General features: G+C 42.2%; 3 protein-coding genes across 3 annotated transcripts; all 3 read left to right on the top strand.

The window, feature by feature from the left end:
- Nucleotides 1–535: 535 nt before the first annotated feature.
- si:dkeyp-51f12.3 (uncharacterized protein LOC107988041 homolog) lies at nucleotides 536–6,141 on the top strand. The gene is made up of 3 exons (XM_042483752.1): nucleotides 536–1,002; nucleotides 1,190–1,545; nucleotides 5,298–6,141. The coding sequence occupies exons 2-3, from the start codon at nucleotides 1,280–1,282 to the stop codon at nucleotides 5,455–5,457; spliced, it is 426 nt and encodes a 141-aa protein (XP_042339686.1). The 5' UTR covers nucleotides 536–1,002; nucleotides 1,190–1,279; the 3' UTR covers nucleotides 5,458–6,141.
- Nucleotides 6,142–7,253: 1,112 nt separating this feature from the next.
- Nucleotides 7,254–8,565, top strand: bsnd (barttin CLCNK type accessory subunit beta). The gene is made up of 3 exons (XM_042484103.1): nucleotides 7,254–7,430; nucleotides 7,584–7,651; nucleotides 8,398–8,565. Exons 1-3 carry the CDS (start codon nucleotides 7,254–7,256, stop codon nucleotides 8,501–8,503), a joined length of 351 nt encoding a protein of 116 aa, XP_042340037.1. The 3' UTR covers nucleotides 8,504–8,565.
- A 2,616-nt stretch (nucleotides 8,566–11,181) lies between these two features.
- pcsk9 (proprotein convertase subtilisin/kexin type 9) lies at nucleotides 11,182–19,384 on the top strand. Its single transcript, XM_042482091.1, has 12 exons — nucleotides 11,182–11,495; nucleotides 11,903–12,094; nucleotides 12,985–13,117; nucleotides 13,205–13,338; nucleotides 13,440–13,581; nucleotides 14,439–14,635; nucleotides 15,091–15,274; nucleotides 15,378–15,548; nucleotides 15,694–15,842; nucleotides 15,926–16,091; nucleotides 18,733–18,899; nucleotides 18,981–19,384. The coding sequence occupies exons 1-12, from the start codon at nucleotides 11,322–11,324 to the stop codon at nucleotides 19,173–19,175; spliced, it is 2,004 nt and encodes a 667-aa protein (XP_042338025.1). The 5' UTR covers nucleotides 11,182–11,321; the 3' UTR covers nucleotides 19,176–19,384.
- The last annotated feature ends 2,392 nt before the right edge of the window (nucleotides 19,385–21,776 follow it).

The raw sequence follows: 21,776 nt of genomic DNA, 5'->3' as shown, positions 1-21,776 counted from the left end.
TTTTGTAACATAGTTTTAAATATGCTCTTGACATTTTTCCATAGCTTTAAAAAAAATCTTTTCACAATCTACTCATTTCTTGCAATTTGTGAAATATTATTTACCAATTTTCTGATTGCCATCCCACCCCATGTTTTTAAAAGAAATAGCACCATTTTGCTGAGAGTTCAAAGGTTAAAATATTTGTGAAGGGCGTCTGAGAGCAGCACAAGAAAAGTGATGTCGCTCCAAGTTTCAAATGATTAAAGAGCAAAGGCTTCAGTGAGACAAGGTAAAAGCAGATTCAATCCATATTTCCAATATTTTCAGATATCTGTTTGAGGAAACAGAGAGATCGGCTGTTAAATTTAGGCTCAAGGTAACTGATTTCTGATTAAACCTTTCCATCTTATTCACAATCAATATAGTAGCTATTGTTTCCTCTGATAGTCCTGCCCCTGAATGTAGGCCAGAGAAGATCACCCTGCTCCACCCCCAGCACAGCTCCACCTCAGCACAAAAACAAACAGTTTATAGGCTCATAAATAACTGCGACTATAATTCTCCTCTTTTGCAAACAGCTTGCCCAAACAGAGGCACAGTGACAGTGTTCAGAGCGGGCGCCCGCCCTGCCCTCCATTCCTCGTCACTGGAAACCCGTCCTCATAAAAAAAAAAAACAAAAAAAACACTTCCTCACACAACGAGGATCTGCTGCTGCTGCGGCTAGATGAAAACCAAACAGTGCCCCTCCAACATGCGACATCAACTCCTCTCCTACAGATTTTCGGTGCCGTAGTCGCTCCAAACCCGGATATGCTTCTTGTGCGGGGAGAAAAGGCGAAGCGGCAGCGGAGAGCAGAATGAGAGAGGCGCGGCGGCGGGAGAGCGGGACTCAAGAAGCTGTTTTTTGCCAGTTTTTTGCCACATATCATGACCGGAGTGAAAGTTGATGAAGAGGAGAAAAGAAATGGTTAAGGTCTCGGTCTCTCGCGCGTCTGCTGAGAAGCTCACTTCCTATCAGGTAGAGAGGGGATCGATGTTTATCACACACTTGCGCGCATAAATGATTTACGTGTTGCATATATCCGTGTTATTCCCCCTGATGTCAGCTTCCTTTTGCTTCTGCTTCTTCCACTGTCTATTATTACACACACACACACACATTCCCAGTAGTAGTCTTGATGCCGTGTATCTCTTCTCTCCTGCAGACTGGCTGCTGCTGCTGCTGCTGCTGCTGAAGTGGAGCTGCAGCTGTAGCTGGAAGAAGTGAATTCTTTGAAGGCAGGGGGGCTCCGGAGATGCCGCTCCCTCAGGGCATGCTGCTCTGCCTGGGCATGCTGCTGATGACTGGTGGGGGGGTCATAGTCCTGTGCTTGGGCCTGCCTTATCAGTCAGCGCCGCTGTTTGGGGTCGGGCTGTTCCTGGGCCTGGGCGGCGTGGCCCTGCTGGTCAGTGGACTCTGCATGGCCATGAAGAATCTCCAGGTGGCAGTGCCCGGACACTTCCTCCTGCACCCGCGCACAGGCACGCGATTCAGTCCACAGCAGGCACTGGCTATACAAAGGTAGGCTACAAATGCACAAAGCCTGTATGGCTTGGGAACAGTTGGTTGCAGATGATTTGGGGTTCATTTTTCTCAAAAAAATGTGAGATCTGCCTCAATGAGGTCAGAGGGATCAGGAGAGGGTCCTGACACACCAAGTAATCCACCGGTCAACATTGGACCGTGAATAAGCATCTGTCGCCCCTGTTTAAGCAGTGTGTCCGGCACTGTTGGCACTAGACGACCCTTGTTGAGTTGCATGTTAAATGGCCGCTGGAGACAGCAGAGCCCGCCTGTTAATGAAATTGGCAGTTCTGCTGCGAGCACAAGAAACAATGTGAGGAAAGCAAACAAACAGCTAAAGTCAAGAGGGTGTGAGAGCTTAACAAACTTCTCACATCAGTGGACTCTGCATGGCCATTAAGAATCTCCAGGTGGCAGTACAAGGACACTTCCTCCTGCACCTGTGCACGGGCACGTGTTTCAGCCCACAGCAGGCTGTGGCTATACAAAGGTAGACTACAGGGACATGCACAAACAGGAACATGCACAAAGCCTGCATGACAGAAGAAGAGGGGTAGAAAGACCACCATTGCTCTGGGCGCACACATTTCGGGGTATATTTTTCCCTGCATGCAGTGTTTTCCCACCAGGGGTTGGGATCCCTCAGTGTGGTCAAAGGGCCCTGACTATTGGTAAGCGTCTATGGCCCTAGTTTGACTAGAGACTTTTGGGCACAGAGTGCAGCCAAAAGGCTAACTTCTGCTGTGCAAGTTTTTGGCCGAGACATAGGCAATGTGAGGTGACACAACAGTCGGCCTTTGTTGCCACAAGTTCTTGATGTCAGATTGGTGTGTTTGGCCTTAAGGGCTCACAAGCCAAGTGATTAAGTACAGATGAGGCAGATAGGAATGTTACTATCTAGACTTGCAAGTATTTGGTCATAAACCAAAGTGTTACACAAAATGAAATTATGACCTTATGAAGGACTAAGGATTCTCCAAAGATAGGCTTGTTACATTTCACCCTGAGCAGGGCGTGAAGGCACCTGATGTCATAATAATGCATCTAATATTCAACGAGATTTTTCACTCAAAACCACAGATGTCAATCTGACTGTGGTGCTAATAAACAAGTCAGGGTATCACCAAAGAATGACGGATTAATCCTCTGGTAACTATGACTGTGTGTTCCATATTTCATGGCAGTTCATCGAATAGTTGTTGACATATTTCCATTTGGTCCAAAGGGATTGACCCATTAAGTGATCGCCTGATATTGCAATGCCAGTAGCATGGCTAAAAAGGTTGGAAACCCCTGGCACTGAGGACAACAAGCATAGAAAACCCCCCTTTTTCCTCTATAAACAAATTCTGCTTTCTTAAACATTGGAAGCAAAGAACTTTCCAGGCTTCCCTTGTGTTGTTCAAGATAAATAAACGCACATACAGACAAATACCAGAACACACCATCCAGGGTGCTGAGCTGACAAACGGTCTTGTTGTTGAACAGATCTCTTGGACACATCACCGCATATTAGTTCTAGCGCACAGTTTGGCAATGAGCAGTGAACCACATTAGGAACTTGAAAACACTGGACTTGTGACACTGAGAAATTGGACTGCAACAGATTTTCTGATTATGGACTGATTATAGAAGTAGGTCATGGAGAAAACAGCAGACACACATGCATGTGGCTAACAGACTCCCCCTGGCATTGTTTGAGGTGACGATAGCCTGCAGAATTAAACAAGACATGCTCTGCTCATTGTCCGGCATCGAGGAAAAGAGGCGCCAGAAGCCCCATCCATCATAAACACTTTTTCTGTTTCCAGACTCAGACAAAACTCAGAGAAATCAGTGTTTCTAAACCTGAACTATCTGGTAAATATGAGAGGCAGACTCTGTTTCTCAATAGGCAATAAAAAATCATCACAACTGGGCAAACAACAGAATGCATTTTCAGAGGGAAGTGCTAAGCAAATGCTGCGACTTTGTACGCATTACTGGAAAATCTTTTAGTTAAGAAATAGCTGAAGGATCTGTAGGATGAGGGTGGTCTTAAATAATGAAAGAATGAAAGAAATGAGGAAAATGAACTGAAATAGTTCACTGCAAAAATGTCAACTATAAATAAACAAGGAAAAAAAGCAATAAAATGGGGAAAATATCACTTAAAATTACCCAAATTATCTGCCAACACAACAGGAAAATTTCTCTTATCAAGATTTTTTGTAACAGGCAAAAAATGTCTCACCTAAAATAACCACAAATATCTGAAAATTAGTGCATCCGAAATAAAAAATAAGCACATTTATCTAGATACAAGATTTAAGCGTTATTTTCTCAATATGAAGAAAAATTTAGCAAATGCTAGTGCCGTTTTTTTAGAATAAGGCAATATGTTTTGGAAGAGTATATTAAAACCTGCACAGCTACACTACACAAAAATTCTGCAAAACGACAATACAGCATTAGTCATATAATTTGCCCCCAAAAAGCAAGAATATATTACCTTGATTTAAGATATTTCATCAAACTCAGACTTCAGTTTTTGCAGTTTGAATTTTAAATAAAAATGTAAATGCTGAGAAGAGATTAAGTTTTTATTAAAAGGTAATAACTGAAAAGAGAGAACAATAAGTCAACGTGTGACGTCGAAAGGAGTTGAAGAGTGAAATATAGTGTGGTTACCGATTGGTGTTTACTGTAGTTGAGCTATAAAAGTTGAAGAGTTGAAGTGTTAGATGTAATCAGTAAAAGAATTTGACTGTGTGTATAGGTGTAAATGCTGAAAGGAGCTTAAGTGTAAGACAAAGTGTGGCTGTTGACTTCGCTGTCAGTTGAAGTGTTGCTGATAAAATTAGCTGAGCTGTTAAAGTGTGATTACTGAATGTAGTTGAAATGTTAGATGAAGTGTAAGAACTAAAAGATAAAGCATTTAAAAATATATATAATCACTGAAAGCTGACTGGATTGTAAGCATTGATACAAGTATTTGTGCCCTACCTTACACACGGAGCAAAACGGCCCACAGCGTAGGGAAACTGTCAGTGCTACTTTCAGACCACCGCAGTTGTCATTTTTTACAGCCAGCGCCTGTTTGGTGTCAGTAGCAAATGTATTTGCACCAGTGGGCATAAAGGTCATAAAATGCGTGTGGTCAGGTGCATTGTTGGCATATTGCTATTATGAGGCAGCAGAAAGTGAATATGCCATTGATGGAGTATTTTCCTGCTACGTAAAGAAAGGGCGTATCATTCAGATATTAAGATGAGCCTACATAGGCGGGTTCACAGTGCATTTACAATCTGCTTGTTACACACAGAGGAACTTGCTAATGGGTTGCAGTTGGGTAAAAATTTTATATATTATTAATTATTAATGCGGAAAAAATAATTACATTCACTAAAATGTGAACATAGCAGAGAGCAGAGTAGAGCTGCTGTCTGACTTCCCATTAAGAGAGGCTGTGCAGATTTACGCTCAAGAAGCAGTTGGTGAATTTCAGAAGCTAAAGGTTTTGTACTGTTTTGTCAGTTTATAACTAGATTTTTTAGTTTTGCTAATAAAAGTCCCACGATATTTGCTGAAATGATATCACTGCTCTTACTGCATTGATCTCAGCAGCAACTGTGCCATGCATTTTAGACAGTGCCCAATAGATCATTTAAATAGGGTCCATAGCAATATGTGCACTGTAAACAATTAAAGAAGCTAATGTTTCAGGTGCAGTGAAAGCACTCTAATTGTCTCTGTTTCTCTCTCTTCAGGAGGTTGGACAGAATTCGTAGAGAGATGTCAGAGGACTCTGTCAGCAGGGCACCGGATCCTGAACCCTCCCTCCCATCCACCCCACCGCCCTGGACTATGGAGCCGCCTCCGTCCTACGACACAGTGATGAAGAGCCAGGAGCTCAGCGAGCAGCTTTAACCTCTCTCTCTGGCGGACATCTTTACTTTGTCTTTGTGCCTTTTTGTCTTTGGTTCTCAGCGGGAACCTTGAACAAGCAGTCGGTGCTATGGATGAACTCACGAGGGGCCTCTTCCGTGCCTTAAGACAGCCGCCCTGAACCCAAACACAAGCACAAGCCAAGAAGCAGGAAGAGACTGCAGCTGGTTTAAGACTTAATATTTGTACAGACTGAGCCCCAGTGTGGCCTCTGTGTCTACTAAACGTGTGTTTTGTGATTGATTGTGAAAGGAACCAAAATGATCACTGCAGCTGCTCCGCTCTCTACACTAAGGGCCTTTCTTGAGACTGAGATTATGTAACTTTTAAGAAGTTACGAGGTTAAAGTTAAGAGGTTCATGTCGACAGTTTGGGTGTGAGCCTTCTGTAGACACCTGATTATGATATTTTATTGGCCTGCTTGAATTTATGTGACCTACTACTGTTGCTGCACAGCTCTCTTCTTCAAACACGATAAGAACTTTCCTCACAGCTCCTCTTTGTATCTGCACTCTCTCATTCACAGCTCATTGACAGCTTACTAATATGCAAAGTGCCTTAACAAGTGACGGCAGAATGTTAACAGTACAGCTTTGTATCCTGTGTTTGCAGAATGTCCACTGTTAGTTCTATGTTGTGATGTTACTATAAACTAAAGTGAATTAATAGCTCCTGAGCTCTTTGTGGGTGGCAGCACGCTGAGAAACAATTGAGTGTTTATTTAAAGGAACAGTGTGTAAGATTCAGAGGGGATTTAGTGACATCTACAAACTGCAACCAGCTAAAATGTCTCCCATTTAAATTCCCTCAGTGGACATAATTAAGGAGGTTTTTTTACCAGGAGCCAAATTATCTGCAGCGGCCCCTTTTTCTCCAAAACAAACAGAACTGGTGATTTAAACCATTAAAAACACTGAAAAAAAACAGTCTCACATTACAGATCAGTGTTTCTCTGATGCTTTTCGGCACATCAAAGATAAACCGCTAGCCCAGCACCTGCTAGTGTGTGCTCAACTTATCTCTGATCCAAAAATTCTAAAGGTTTTTAACGGGCTGAATTATTCGCAGAGATCTCTTCCCCTCCAAAACAGCTGAACCAGGTGTTTTAACCAGGTAAAAACACTGAGTAAAGCTTCACGTTTGAAAAAAAGTTGTGCTTTCCTGACGCTCTAGTTGGGAGAGGCTGCTAACCACAGTGGCCAATGTGATAATGCGAATGTCCCTGTCTAAAGCCATCTTTGATTTGTCCGTTCCAGGCTACTGTGAAAACATGGCGGTGCAACATGGCAACCTCTAAACGAGCACGCGCTTCATATGTAGATACAAACAGAAACACAACAATTCTTACATTCAGCTAATTATACACTAAAAAAGACATACTCACGACATTATGTTACATTTATACCAATATCCCCCTAAATCCTACACACTGAGGAAAACCCTGAAAAGCCAGAGAAGAGAAATGTCGACTTATTTAAAGTCCCGTCCAAACCAAGCTAACATAAACACTCAGCTCAATACTGTTGAAAAGCTCAGTCTCCTTTCTGTCAGCAGCTTGAGGCAAGGTCACCTGTCAGCTACACACCTGCAATTTTATACCTGACCTGAGCAGGCTGTCTGCAGGCTGTAATAACCAGCAGAGTGGAACCCTAACTGTGCCTCCTCCAGCCTCACCTTCAAGCCCTGACACAGAACAACACCAAACCTTTCCTCGCTTCACGACAGGTGCTCGGGTTTTACACGAATAAAAGCTTCATGAGCGAGCTGCGGCTGTAGGGATGGTCGAGGGGAAACCGTATCGATACGGGCTGATAGCTGCGGGGCTGTGTGTGGCGGCAGTCGGCGGCTTCATCATGATTCAGGAGCAGCCGCACGTCTACGCTGTAATGTGTGCTTTGGGCTTCACCATGGTGTGTGTTGGGACTGTGTGGAGCCTTTGCCAGTGCTATCCTAAGGTAGACTCTGTGTGTGTGTGTGTGTGTGTGTGTGTGTGTGTGTGTGTGTGTGTGTGTGTGTGTGTGTGTGTGTGTGTGTTGGGGAGAGGGACTCAGGAAATAACATGTGATTGCTATAGATGGATTTGATGATTGAAAGTGTGTGTTTGTTAGGTCATTTTGGCTCCTGAGATTCAGGAAAAAAGACTAGAGGATGTGAGGTGCACTGCAGCCAGAGCAAGGTATTGTCTCTCTCTCTCTCACACACACCCCCACACACACACACACACACACACACACACACACACACACACACACACACACACACACACACACACACACACACACACACACACACACACACACACACACTGCCCTAATGGCTCACAGACAAGTGGGTGTTCATTCAGGCCTTAATGATTCCCTGTGGTCTGTCTTTGTATGTCAGGATGCTAAACGACCATCATCTAGTGGGCAAATGTGGCGACAGCAGCAGCGTAATGTGTCTGCAGGGGGGAAAGATCTGCACTAATACACTTCAGATTCTAACTTTATTATCTTAACGGTAAAATTAATGGTGATGTAATAAAGTGGCAGCAGAGCAGAAGAGAAGAAATGTGGGATTGAAGAAAAAGACGAGATGGAGGCTTGAAGGTTTTGACTGAAAAGATTAGTTGGAAACATGAGGGTGGAGAATGAGTAATGCTGCCCCCTCCTTACCAAGGACCATTAACGTTCCCTTGATTAAAGCACTCGAGCCTCAGTTAGTATCTTGGCCAGCGGCTGAAAAACGAGGTTGTACTGCGCAGCTCCTGCGTGTGAGTGTTTGTAATATTCCGAATGTTCAGCAGTAAGATAAAGACATGCACGCTCAGCAGAACCCTCCTTCAGATTAAAAAAAAAGTAAGAAAATGAGGACAAAACACTCGAACCAGACTTCTATTTCGGTCTCTCCCCCTCCTCCCCACCCTTTCTGATTTAATTTTAGGCATGCCGAGGCTCTGCCAGGTTTCTGTGGCCAAAAGTCGAGCAGCAGCAGACTTCTTCCTGAAGCCCTGAAGAGCCACAGCTGTCCTACACTGCACCTGGTCTGAAGTAGAGACGCCATCATTAGATGACTCCAATAAGAGCACTCCACCACGCTGCACTCAGGACAGAGAGGAGACCCTCTGCTTTTCAATGTCATGTGCCACTTGAATATATTTTGTTTTTTACAAAGAAATAGTGAACAGTTTTGTGTCAGTGTAAAATCAATAAAGTTGAATATGTATTACATAGTAGATCCAGAAGATGGCACTATTTACTATATGAAAGAGATGGATTGTGATTGTGTGTGTGTGTGTGTGTGTGTGTGTGTGTGTGTAGTACACTTGACAGATAGTGAGTGACACAACATTGACCTACATTAATTCCATTAAGTCACATTTTGGCCCCATAATGTGATTAAAGGGACATTCAGCAACATTACACTTTATATACAGGCCCTGATGGCATTCACACATAACCTTTACCTTAAAGGCGGCATTTACTCCAGTTAAAAAATGCATATGTTCTCTCTTACCTGTAGTACTATTTATCAGTCTAAATTGTTTTGAGTTGCAGAGTTTTGGCGATATCGGTTGCAGAGATGTCTGCCCTCTCTCTAATGGTATGGAACTTGATGGCAATCCGCTTGTGGTGCTCAAAGCACCAAAAAATGCATTTAAGAAACTCAACTCTTTCCAGAAATTATGAGCTGATTACTTAACGTAATCCACAGACCATGTTGTGAGCGCTGCACCTGCCAACATTATCACCACACAGAAGTAAGCGTGCATCTATTTATGGAGGAGAGGCTCGTGGTCGTGACAGCGAGAGATATAAATTTAAACGGCGTCCTCCAAGACTGAGCTATAATGTTAGCTACCTCCGTGGAGAGCTAGCAGTAGATGCACTCCTCCTTCTGTGCAGTGACGTGGTTGGCGAGTGTAGTTTTGTATAATTAAAATAGTTCCTACATGAAACCGCTCACGCGACACATTATACGATTAACTCCAAATGTTTGGTCAGTGTCCTGCCACGTCAGATATGATGAGTGAGGTACCCTCCTGTGACAGTGTGCTACATTCAGGGACAGCATGTTGATTCATGCTCGTTATAGGATATACATTGTCACTTTTCAAAATAAACTTTAATTTTCACTGGAAATGTACAGTTTCCAGTTTCCAAATATATATATATATCATAGTTTGGCTTTAGGTAAATATGCTTGTTACTAACATAATGTACCGTCACATAACACACCTTACTTGCGTAATATGCTACACAAACTAGCACACTACGTTGTTATGAAACAACTTGAATGACGATTTCACATTAGATGGATGAAAGTCCCGAGTTTGTTTGACCCATCCACCTCCACTTCAGTCCACCTAATGCAGACTTTCTTGCTATTTAAACTACAGTAGTAAACTGAAGCATAAAAATATGCTGCCACCTGAGCCGTCCCATACCACCCCTAAAGTATGTCTCTCTGCATCGCTGTCTAACATCAATGGACCACTGACCAAGTATCAGTATCTGATGTGTTGAAAGTGAGACCGGGTTGGCTAACAACAAGGTCTGTGGATTATCTTGAGTAACCAGGTCATGATTTCTGGAAAGAGACATTGCTGTTGAGTTTTTCAAAGATTTTATTTATTTATTTATTCATTCATTTATTTATTTTGTGCTTTGAGCACCACAAGCTTAGTGCCACGTAGTTCCAGTATATTGAAGAGAGGGCTGACATCTCTACAGGCAATATCTCAAACAATCGACAACTCACAACGAAACAACCTATACACATAATTAGCACTACAGGTAAGAGAAAAAAATGTATTTTTAATTTAGGGGTGAAATATCCCCTTAAAGTTGGGGGTCAAAATCACTGCTACAGCTTTATACTCTTAATCTCTACTATAAAACACAGGTCCGAAAACGCTGAATCCTACAGTTTCTATAATACAAGTCAGTAGGGTCTCTCATCACCCTCCTCGTTTGTCTATTATTATTCCTCAGGTGGACAGAAACACAACTCCCAATGAACAATAAAATTGCTCCATAATTGCTCTATGTTTAACTAAGCAGCTGTTTGCAAAAGGTGATAATATGCCAGTGTTGTTTTTCTTTATAGCCTGTTCCCAAGATGCACAAAATTAACCCCTCTATTATTCTCTACAGTGAAATTGTTGCCTCCAGTCAATGACACACTGCCAGGTGTGCACCTGGCAAAGCCAGTATAGCGCCACAGAGGACATTCTGTACCTGTTGTTATGGGCTAAGTAATACCACACAAAAATGTTTAAAGTGAGTGAAACTGATACAAGAGGTGTGATAGAGATTTAGGAGTTTTGTAGGTATGCAGCAGCACAAACAGTTTAAATAGAAAGGACATATAGTGCATTTAAAATAATACAACTGAATGGCAAATATGAGCTCAGCATGGTCAGCCTCTCTGCACACAAACACACAACATGAGTTCATGAACAAGTACATGCATGCATCACTAATTGTTCATCAGCAAATGAACTTGAACTAAGAGGACGAGCTTTGGATTGACATGTAATAATTACAGGGTGGTTCAGGGGGAGCATGAAACATGACTCCTCCACAGTAAGAGGTGTTTTTAACGGAGGGCAATCATTCGATACAAAAGCGGTGGCGTGAGCCCCGGAGACGTCAGCAGTCCCCGCCTTAAATTATAAGAATCAATTGTTTCCAAAATCAGAATATTTTGGTTGGAGGCGTTAACTGACAGTCAGGCACACAGTGCGCACGGCTGTCGGAGGCACCAAAACATCTGGAGAACTCAGACTGACATAAAAACTCTCATCAGTGGATTTTTGGATTCTCCTGATCATCTTTCTGGAAACGGTCCAAGAGGTTTTAAGAATGCGTCGCACCTCAGCCTGGTATGGCTGGACGCTGTGTCTGTGCGCATCTTTGGCCGCGAGCGCGCAGGACTACCCCGAGGACGATGAGATACATGTGGATCTGATCTGTGAGAACGGGACTCAACCTGAAACCGGAGCCGAACCCGCTGCCGAGTTCCTCAAGTGCAACAAGGTAATAATAATCATTGTGCCAGAGGCACTGACGCGCATCCTCTGCAGACTGCAAACAGCCTCTTATCATACCTGACGCTGAGCACCTGACAAGTTACAAGTCTTTATCGTGTCATTATCATGAATAATATATTTTTATATTTTATATATGTATATAGTCTGTGTTACTTTGATGCTTTACATTACTATTGAGGGTATTGGGTTGAATAATCCACGGGAAAATCTGCAAATTGACTGATCAACTAAGAAAATCATGATAACAGAGGAGCGCAGAACAAAATATTATTTACAATCTATTACATATAATTGAGTGACTTTTAGTATGAAAACTTTTAGTATGCCTAATTTCTGTTGCCCATGCATTGGGACGAAGCACCTGTACTTTATGTTCTGTGTGCTCTGCTCCAGGCAGCGTGGCGCATGCCTGGTCAGTACCTGGTCATACTGCGTCAGGGAACTCACGACTCTCACGTGCAGAGGACCATCAAAAGACTGAAAGCCAAAGTAGCCAGGAGAGGTTACCTGCTGGAGATCCTGCAGACGTACTCTGGAGCTCTGCACGGCTTCCTGGTGAAGATGAGTGGTGACGTCCTTCACCTGGTAACTGCTTCACTGTCAGCATGCTGCATGAGGTGGTAAATATGTAAAGTGTGGGTTAACTTACTGAGAAAAATCTATTCACTTATATCAGCATTAATGCATTTATTGACTTTTGCCCAAAATAAAATATACAGCTAGCTTTCAAGGTAGACCTATTAAAAATATTCAACTCATTGGAAGATTTATTGTTTTAGCGCTCTGAATCACAGTGGATGTAATGAAACGTATTTAACAAAACAACAAGAAAACTTCAATATCAATGGAAAACATGCTTTAATTATGCAATTATTATGGTGTCAACATTGAGGGAGAGTTAATCTTTTTTTCAAACACAACATTCTTTACAAAAAAACAAACCTGTAATAGGAAGTTAAATGCTTCATACAACAAATAAAATGATAATCATAAACAACAAAATGTGAGGATCTATGAGGTAGTTATGATCTTCAGTTGGGAGTCACTGAACTGTTGGACATTTTTTAGACATCCATATAATAGAAGACATGTCAGATGTACCAAGCTTCATCAGAACCTATAGCTGCATCTAATCTTGATAACAGTGACCGTCTTTATTATGTCTGCGCGTAATATGTCGCAACAGGGTTAGGATATGGAGAATAACAGGGGACCCAGGATAGACCTCTGGGGGTTGCCTCAAAAAAAGAAGGTCATGGGGTGCCCAGTAGCTCAGTTGGTAGAGTGGATGCCCCATGTACAGAGGCTGTCCTTGCTGCATCCATCCTAATTACGTCTACTGTGATTCATATAAAATATTGAAAAATTAAACACTCCACAGGGTTATAATAGTAGATGGGCCCTAAATTACTTTCTGTGCAGACTTTTATTTTTTATCTTAAACCCACAATAAAATGTGATTGTGTTCCTACCAGGCGCTGAAGCTCCCTCAGGTCCACTACATAGAGGAGGACTCGTCCATCTTTGCTCAGAGCGCCCCCTGGAACCTCCAGAGGTTACTGCAGCCTCGTGGTGGCACTTCTGAAAATGGAACATACAAGCCACCCAGTGAGTCCACCTCTGTGTCTGCCTCTCACACACAAACACACCTGTAGTCATTATGTTTTAAATTCACACACCCCCTGTCCTCTGCAGATGATGGAGGGAGGGCGGAGGTGTATCTGATGGATGGCAATGTCCAGAGTTCTCACAGAGAGGTCGAAGGACGAGTGTTCATCACAGACTTCAACAATGTCCCTGAGGAGGACGGAGTCAGAGTTCACAGACAGGTTTCACACACACACAAAGGAACTACTTGCATATTTGTCACTGCAACTCAATAACAAAACTTTCAGTTTCACTTGCGTGTCAAACCTTCTCTCCTCTACAGGCCAGTCAGTGTGACAGTCACGGCACGCACGTGGCGGGGGTGGTGAGTGGGATGGACTCTGGTGTTGCCCGAGGCGCCAGTGTTAACCTGGTCCGGGTGCTCAACTGTCAGGGGAAAGGGACCGTGTCAGGAGCTCTGGCGGGTAGGACTCCCACAGATCTGTTGTACTATGGAGAAAATGTGTTATGACCAATGCCACCCATTGCTCGTCCTTTCATTAGGCCAGCAGCTCTTTGTGTATTTTTTTTTACAGCCTGCTAGATCACTTAAAGGCCTTTCAGTCGCCATTTTACATGAAAAGCAGCGGGAAATGAAGCTGCTGTTGCATGCAACCATTATGTACAAACACATTAGCAAAGGGAGGGCCAGTACCTCTGCAGCAGCAGGGTTTATATCAATGATGCTCAACTTACCGCCCGCAGGCCAAATCTGGCCCCCAGTTGGGTGCCAGCTGGCCCCACAACCATTTTCTAATACACAATAAAATAAGGTGATTCACACTGAGGTTTTTTTTGTACTTTTAGTATACATAAGGTGCCAAAGTGCATAAAACAGCCTCAAATTAGATTTTGTTTATTAAGAAAATTGCCAGTGGATGATCCCCGCACTCCCCAACAAAGATCCAAGGTAAGTCCCCAATGTCCTAAAACCCTAGAAATGTCCTTAAATCCTAAAAATGTCCTGAAAGCCTGAAAACATCCTAAAATGTTGGAAATGTCCTAAAATTGTAGAAATGTCCTAATATTCGACAAATGTCCTCAAATCCCAGAAACATCTTAAAAACTTAGAGGTTTGCTTAAATCCTACAAATGTCCTAAAATCCTAGGAATATCCTAATATCCTAGAAACATGTATGGGGCTGCTGCGACTGGCCCCTGGCCTCGTGTCATTTTGCAAAAGTGGCCCCCAAGCAAAGCAAGTTGAGTATCTTTGGTTTCTATTCTACCTTGACACTAAGAACATTATCTTTTCTGATCATCTCTCTCCTGTCCCGTACAGGTATGGAATATATCCGAGCCAATCTACTGGCCAACCCAGTGGGTGCTGTGATTGTTTTGCTTCCTTTCGTTGGTGGTTTCAGCCGTTCTTTAAACGCAGCCTGTCGGGACATGGTGGCTAATGGAGCTGTGGTTATCGCTGCTGCAGGGAACTACAGAGACGACGCCTGCCTCTACTCACCTGCTTCAGAGCCGGAGGTATCAAAACACTGATGGATGCACTCACACAAAACCCTTACCTCAGAGGGACAGTTCACCCCAAATTTTTTTAAAAAAAAGTATTTTTCTTCTTGTAGCACTGTTTATCAAGTGAGATTGTTTTGGTGTGAGTTGCCGAGTTTTGGGATATTGGCCGTGGAGAAAGGTAGGAAGAAAATATTTCCTACACGAAACTACTCACAACCACGTCTGTGGATTATCTTAAGTAAGCGGGTCATGATTTCTGGAAAGAGACATTGCTGTTGAGTTTTTTTAAATGTATTTTTTGGTGCTTTGAACTCCACAAGCCAAGTGCCAACTAGTTGTACCATATCAGAGAGAAGGCAGACATCTTTACGGCTGATATCGCTCTTGGAAATCGCATCAAAACAATCTAGATTTCATATAAATATCTACATGAGTTGAACTGTCCCTTTAACTTCTTGTGTGTGCAGATCATCACAGTTGGGGCTGTTAACTCAGCGGACCAGCTCATGTCGCAGGGAGCGGGTGGCACCAACTTTGGACGCTGTGTTGATCTGTTTGCACCTGGCGATGACATCATCAGTGCGAGCAGTGACTGCAGCACCTGTTTCACCTCTCGGAGTGGAACCTCGCAGGCTGCTGCACATGCAGCTGGTATGCATGCAAAAACACCTAAAATGAAAACGAAGCGTGACAAATGAAAAGAATCTGTGTAGCTGCAGTAAACGTGTTTTTGTTTTGGCTTGTGTACCTTTAGGTATAGCAGCAGTAATCCTGTCGTCCAATCAAAAGGCTTCGCCGGTGCAAGTCCTGCAGACGATGCTGCGTCACTCCATCAGCAACACAATCAACTTCCTCTCTCTGTCTGACACTCATCGTCTCATCACTCCAAACCTGGTAGCAGCCATGCCTCCTGCAAACAACACAAGTTAGTGATGCACAAAACACACACACACACACACACACACACACACACACACACACACACACACACACACACACACACACACACACAGACACACACACACACACTATGCATCAGTAAGTATTACACACTGTGTGTCTGTTTGCAGATGGGGAGCTTCTGTGTCGCTCAGCGTGGTCAGAGAGGTCAGGCGTTTCGAGAGCTGACAGGGCCATCAGTCGCTGTCGTCTGGGGGAGGAGATGATGAGCTGCAGGAGCTATTCTCCTGACGGCGTCCACATGGGAGAAACCATCACTGTGAGTTCAAACCGACCTCCTCTCATCACTAAAAACACTTCAATCTAAGGTCTGCTGTTTATGAACCTGTCACTCTGTTACAGGAGGACAGAGGGCAGATAGAGTGTGTTGCTTTTAACGCTCCAGGGGGTAAAGGGGTGTATGCTGTGGCCCGTTGCTGTGTGATAAGCGGTCTGCAATGTAAGGTCCATGCTGGTCCTGAACCTGGACGAGATGCTGAGTGTGTCGGCCTGCAGCACCACCTGACCGGTAAGTCACAGATACAACAATACTTTGCATTCTTGCATTTAACATTTAAATTTTGTTTAGGGACAATAAGAACATTATTGGCTGGGAGAGTAGGGGCAGAACTTTATGTTGGACTTATTGTAAAGCAAGACCCTTTTTCAGGGCTATGATAACTGGAATAAAGGGTTGTTTTTAAATTTTTCAACTCAAATATGATTCTAACCCTTAGAACTTGAGAAAATAGACATCATTTGTTTCAAATACATGGAAGGAAGGAAATGAGTGACGACATAAGCAATGACCCAAATATTAGCAAGAAATTAGCAAAAAGTTCAAGAAAAATACATGAAAATTAGTTTGAAAAAAAGGAAAGAAAAAAAAATAAATACATTAAAAATGACCTGAGAAAGGTGCTTAAAAATTAAAATAAATTTAGTTTTTCTCCAACTTATTTCCCTTGACATTTTTCCCAAGCTTTTTAAAAACAATTTTATAAATCTACTAATTTCTTCGCATTTGTGAAACATTTATCACCAAGTGGAAGTGCATGGAAAAGATCCTTTTCTCCTGTCCCACCCCACTAACAGAAAACAGAAACAGAAACAAACATTTTCTTCACAAATTTCAACTTCTGACAAGGCACCTTAATAACATATAAAAAGTTATTTGGAGGGTGAGTTATTGTTCGAATGAAGAGAAATGAGACGGGAATCAATCTAATGCTCAGCAAGAAAGCAGATAATACTGTTTCCAAAAACATCATCCTGTTCTTTGAACAGTGATCTGTTGATGTGTTGAAAACCCCAAACTTACAACTAAAGCCCTGAAACTGTGTACAAACTAGCCTTTAAACCGAGTGCGAGCTTTTGATGCGGCTGCATTTAGAACACCTTGGTCAATTATGCCAGTTACCATGGCAATCACCCTGAAAGGCAAAATGTACTCCCTGCCAACATAAATAACAGCTTTGTGTGCAGTACAAAGCACAGAGTTGTCAAACCTTACAACACCTGAATGGCTTGTTAGTTTATATTATGTTCCTTATTCAGTGACTTCATGATGACTCCTCAGTGGTCAGTGGGTCAGTGCTTGCTTGAGTCATTAATGGACAATACTTGGTGCTTTTTGGATACTTAACATGTAATGGTGCTTATTCCATCTAGTGAAAGGCTCACTGCATGTGGGCAATATGGTCTAAACCGTATTACACACATGCAATGAGCCCTTCACAAGATTGAATACATTTTTTCAAATGTGTCTGCCTCTTTGAGCTAGTTTAAAGAAAAATTTCACAGCTGGGAAAATGGCCTTTTAATAAAACTAGTATGTCTACTTTTAAAATTGGTGCTACATGACCAGAAAAAATCTGAGAAAAGGACGATTTTGCTCAAGAGGTAAAAAAAACCTACAACTACCAGAATGCACTATGCCACACCAGACCAATAAATGCTCCCGCTGATGGGTGACATAATGCAAATTAATGTGTGAAACAATGGTGTACTGCCTACAAAAAACAATCTGGTATTAAATGGTAAGCTAAAACACATTTCTAACAAACATTTGAGGTGAGATACTGGCAACACAGTAAAAGAATCTTGGTTTATGTTTGATGAGCACTGCTTAGTTTTACCGCTTGATCAGATTTCCGTCCGAGTTCGAGAAAGACAGAGAGGATCAGGGCTCTCTCTTGATCTGCTTCTACGCTCTTTAGCCCTCTTCCCACTGCACAAAAAACTGCTAGCATTTGGCTTTTTAATGTAATGTGATAGGTTACAATCAGCATTCACACCCGCGTGAGATTATTCTTTAGTAGTCACAGGTATTAACAGCTTCGGCTCTGATCGGTATTGATGGAAACGCTAATATTAGCTCCTTGGCCAGCAGGATGCAATGATGCACCACCGCAGAATACCGTCTCCACCCAAGCAGCACTGAAACATCCATCCCATGGATGTATTATAGGGAAGTCTGGATACAGCCATGGGGGCAGGGACTTGGTTATTCCTACAAGAGCTGCTCAATGGCTTTCATCCACTATGTAAATTTGAATCAGAGCCTTGCATACGTTTTGGGGCTTGATCCATCCCAATTACACTGCACCAAGTTTGAAAGAGAGTCTAAAGAAGTAAGATCTATATAAAAAAGTAACCACCAATTAGTTTTCACATGCCTCCATGCTGTTTTCTACCAACTGTTTCCAACCTGATTTCCTGTCTATCCATGGTGTCGAACGCAACTGACACAAAAAAGGTCCACACACAGAAAGGCATACTCGTCTGCTGCAGAGCCATGTACACAGGTGTGCTCTACTAGCAATGAGAAAGGAAACTATAGCCTGGTTTCAGCAGCTACCCATGTTTAAAAAACCCACTTACATGTGCTAATTTGGGTGGAAAAGGGGTGTTTGTGTCAATGGTGTTGGCACAGGTGGGGGGGGGTAATACAAAAATTCAAAAGTGCAGCCTGTAGTTTGAGCAACAGCCCTGAGAGCCAGCAAAACTCTGTCAGATGACATGTTTAGGATCAGTTTGCGTCATCTGGCAGAGTTTCACCAAAAGAGTGGAGGAATATTTAGGCGCTGGTTAGATGGAGGGAAGTTTACCACAGTTCATCTGCACATACTACCCACAGTGTTTTGGTTTTGGGTCATGTCTCCCTCTAGGCTGCACATTTTGGTCCACCACTAAGATCTCATTTGGCTCCCGTCCACATCACGGTGATCGTAAGCGTTGTGTTGCTAAAGACGGGGTGACATCACATGCCGTGTGCTGCCATGCGCCGTCTCTAGAGTGCCACCTGCTGGAAAACATATCAGCAGATAAACATCAGGTAAGTATTTAAACATGTCTGTGATGGTCACATCCCAAACTTTCCCTTAGACCCTTACCTGCTCCGGCTGTTCTGTCTCAGGTCGAAGTGTCCTGTCCCTCCGGCTGGACTCTGACAGACTGTAGCATCGTCTCTCAGGGCTCTGCTATCTTTGGGCCAGTTGCTAAGGGCAACAGTTGCCGTATACGCAGTGCCACAGGAGCCGAGGGGGCAGCTGGCATTGCTGTTTGCTGTCGCGTCAGACCACCAGAGCAGCACGCCACAGCTCCACACTGATCCGGTCTCGCACCACTTTGATGTCCAACACCTTGAAAACAGCTTTGATATTCCTCTGATGTGTCATCTTTGTCTTTTATCAGTGACTGTGAGCACTTCTGTAACAATGTTTGTGTTTCTGTTGTAGGATGAGGTCAAAATGTGCTCAAATGTTGTATTAAGGCCTCAAATGTACATGTTTCCTCATGTAGTACTGTGTTGTTAGCTATTTTTTAAACCATACAGTTTGTAAAATGTAACCAAATATTTTTGTATCTTTTACAAAACAATTCCAAAAAAAAGAGCTTTCACAAATAAATCATTAATTGTTTTTTAACTCTATGCTCTTCCCAAGATAATTCATTTAACTAAATGATTTATGAATAGTATTTTAAAGGGACAGTCCACCCCAAAATCCAAAATAGTTTTTTAAATGCATTTTTTGGTGCTTTGAGCACCACAAGCAGATGCATTTAGTTTCATTATATCAAAGAGAGGTCAGACATCTCAAAATATTGAGATGATATTTCTGATATTTCTAACACTCAGCAAATCACACCAAAACAATCTAGACTCATAAATAGCAATACAGGAAAGAGGAAGAATGTGTATTTTTGATGTTGGGGTGAACTGTAGCTTTAAGTCTTAGGATAATTTTATGGACGTATATGTATGACCTAATTAGGAGCTTCTAACCCGTTGACACCTGGATCTTTATCAGTTTTCCTTGCCTGCATTTGGATGCCTTGATCAAGCATTTAAACCTGTAAAACCTGAGAAAATTGGTTTGATTTCTTAAAAAAACCAAAAAAAAAAAAACAGCAACTTGATTAAAAATGTCCCACAAACTGCAGAAAATTAGTAAAGGGTGATGAGTAAATTATCTGAAAATTAGCAGACAGGAATTATATAATCAAAAAACAAGTAAAAGTCTATAAAAACATTTCTCTTAACTATATATTCAGAATTATGTCAGAAAAAAATACATTTTTTTAGCACTTTTTAAAGTTATTTTCTTTCTTTTTTTGGATACTTCTTGGAACTTTTTACTAATTTCTAGCTATTTTTGGGGCCGTTTCTTGTCAAGTTTCTTTTTATCCTGCCATTTTTTTATTTTTGGAAAGAAATCAAGCCAATTTGCTCAATTTTTAATTGGTTAAACAAGTGGAGGTAATACACAATTTCTAATCAAAGAATATCCAACTAATCAGCCTTTTCACAGCAGACATTAACAACAGCTCAAGAGTCCCGGACCCCGAAACTGAAGCAGCTAAATGGAATTCAGCCAATTAATTAATTGCATTATTTACATCTGTGTTTTTCATACTGTGACACATCAAAAGGTCTTTGTGAAAAAGGACAATGAAAAGTGAACACAAAAAAAGAGCAGTCAGCAGTTCAGTGAAATCACAGCTGAAATAAAATTCAGAGAAAACGCAACTCACCACAGACGTTATTACGAGGAGAGTTTCCAGCTCTGAGCCCGGCAGCAGCACCTCTGTGGGAAATCAGTCTGATTAGCAGCTTGATTAATAAGCCAGTTATCTTCTGTTCACTTTGTTTCACATTTAGTCTGGAACAGTAGGTGCACACACAACAAAATGACTGAAATTATGCTGGAATAAAACACGTTTGTCTGTCCTGAGCACTGAACAGCTGTAACAAAAAAAAGAAGTGAAAACACTATGCCATTATACCGAGCATACTCATAGGACGTAAATCCTGATTTGAACAGACTGACTTCAGCGTGGAGACGACCACGCTGCCAGCTGCGATGTACTAATGAATGGGCTGAAGTTTGATTGGCAGGAAAATGTGATACAATGATTCATGGACATGTTTCATCAGTGAATGCATTATTCTTAGGACGAACGGAAGCTGTGACATGAGGCCATGACATGAATTCACCTGATTATCCATTCTCAATTCAACAGGCCCTTTTGTTTCCACTTGCCATAGCAGGAAAAACGCAGGTCTTACAAATGACATTAATAACAATGGTTTGTTCTTTTCAAACATCCTGTGACCGTGAGACGGTGAGCAGCACACAACATCATCAGGGTCCCAAAAATGTAGCAGCTAAATAAAAATCAGCCATTAACAACTGTATTAAAACCTGTGCTTTTCCTACTGTGACATGTTTTCAATGAAAAAGGTCCATTCATTGTCTGTAGGATCAAATCAGGAATATTAAAGGAATACTTTGCCCCCCCCAGTGACCATTTGTATACAAATTACTCCTGTGTGATGCTGAATTTGTGAAGATTAAGAATGATGAATGAAGAATCAACATCCACGTTTAACAACAGCAAAACTTACTAACTAGTTGAGGCAGCAGTAGAGCAGCAACTCCTGTGTTCAGCAAGGTAAAACAACTGTTTTTGTTAATGGAGTCTGGCGTTTTACATTTAAGTTTACTGTCAGCAGGCGCTGTGAAGTACTGAGCATACGACTGGATAAATAAGACTGATAAGATGATACTGCAGGAGCTGTTTGAGAGTTTGCAAGCAGATGTTTTGATATAGTTTTGCTTTTGTTTAACGCAGACCCCTATGACATAAACTCATCATGATTTCTCTCCGTATTTGATTTGTCCACCTGATGAATGTAAGAAAGACGTTT

This window comes from Plectropomus leopardus, chromosome 3 (assembly GCF_008729295.1).
Source record: "Plectropomus leopardus isolate mb chromosome 3, YSFRI_Pleo_2.0, whole genome shotgun sequence".
In the NCBI taxonomy this organism is placed as follows: domain Eukaryota; kingdom Metazoa; phylum Chordata; class Actinopteri; order Perciformes; family Serranidae; genus Plectropomus; species Plectropomus leopardus.
The sequence above is the reverse complement of the archived record's forward strand: the minus strand, read 5'-3'. Positions and strand labels throughout refer to the sequence as shown.

Bases quoted from the DNA above. Each gene is read 5' to 3' on its own strand.
- bsnd (XM_042484103.1), top strand. From the start codon at position 7,254: ATGGTCGAGGGGAAACCGTATCGATACGGGCTGATAGCTGCGGGGCTG. The intron at 7,431-7,583 runs GTAGACTCTGTG...TGTGTTTGTTAG, and splicing joins TTTGCCAGTGCTATCCTAAG to GTCATTTTGGCTCCTGAGAT. The intron at 7,652-8,397 runs GTATTGTCTCTC...ATTTAATTTTAG, and splicing joins TGCACTGCAGCCAGAGCAAG to GCATGCCGAGGCTCTGCCAG.
- si:dkeyp-51f12.3 (XM_042483752.1), top strand. From the start codon at position 1,280: ATGCCGCTCCCTCAGGGCATGCTGCTCTGCCTGGGCATGCTGCTGATG. The intron at 1,546-5,297 runs GTAGGCTACAAA...CTCTCTCTTCAG, and splicing joins CAGGCACTGGCTATACAAAG to GAGGTTGGACAGAATTCGTA.
- pcsk9 (XM_042482091.1), top strand. From the start codon at position 11,322: ATGCGTCGCACCTCAGCCTGGTATGGCTGGACGCTGTGTCTGTGCGCA. The intron at 13,118-13,204 runs GTGAGTCCACCT...TGTCCTCTGCAG, and splicing joins TGGAACATACAAGCCACCCA to ATGATGGAGGGAGGGCGGAG. The intron at 13,339-13,439 runs GTTTCACACACA...TCTCCTCTACAG, and splicing joins GAGTCAGAGTTCACAGACAG to GCCAGTCAGTGTGACAGTCA.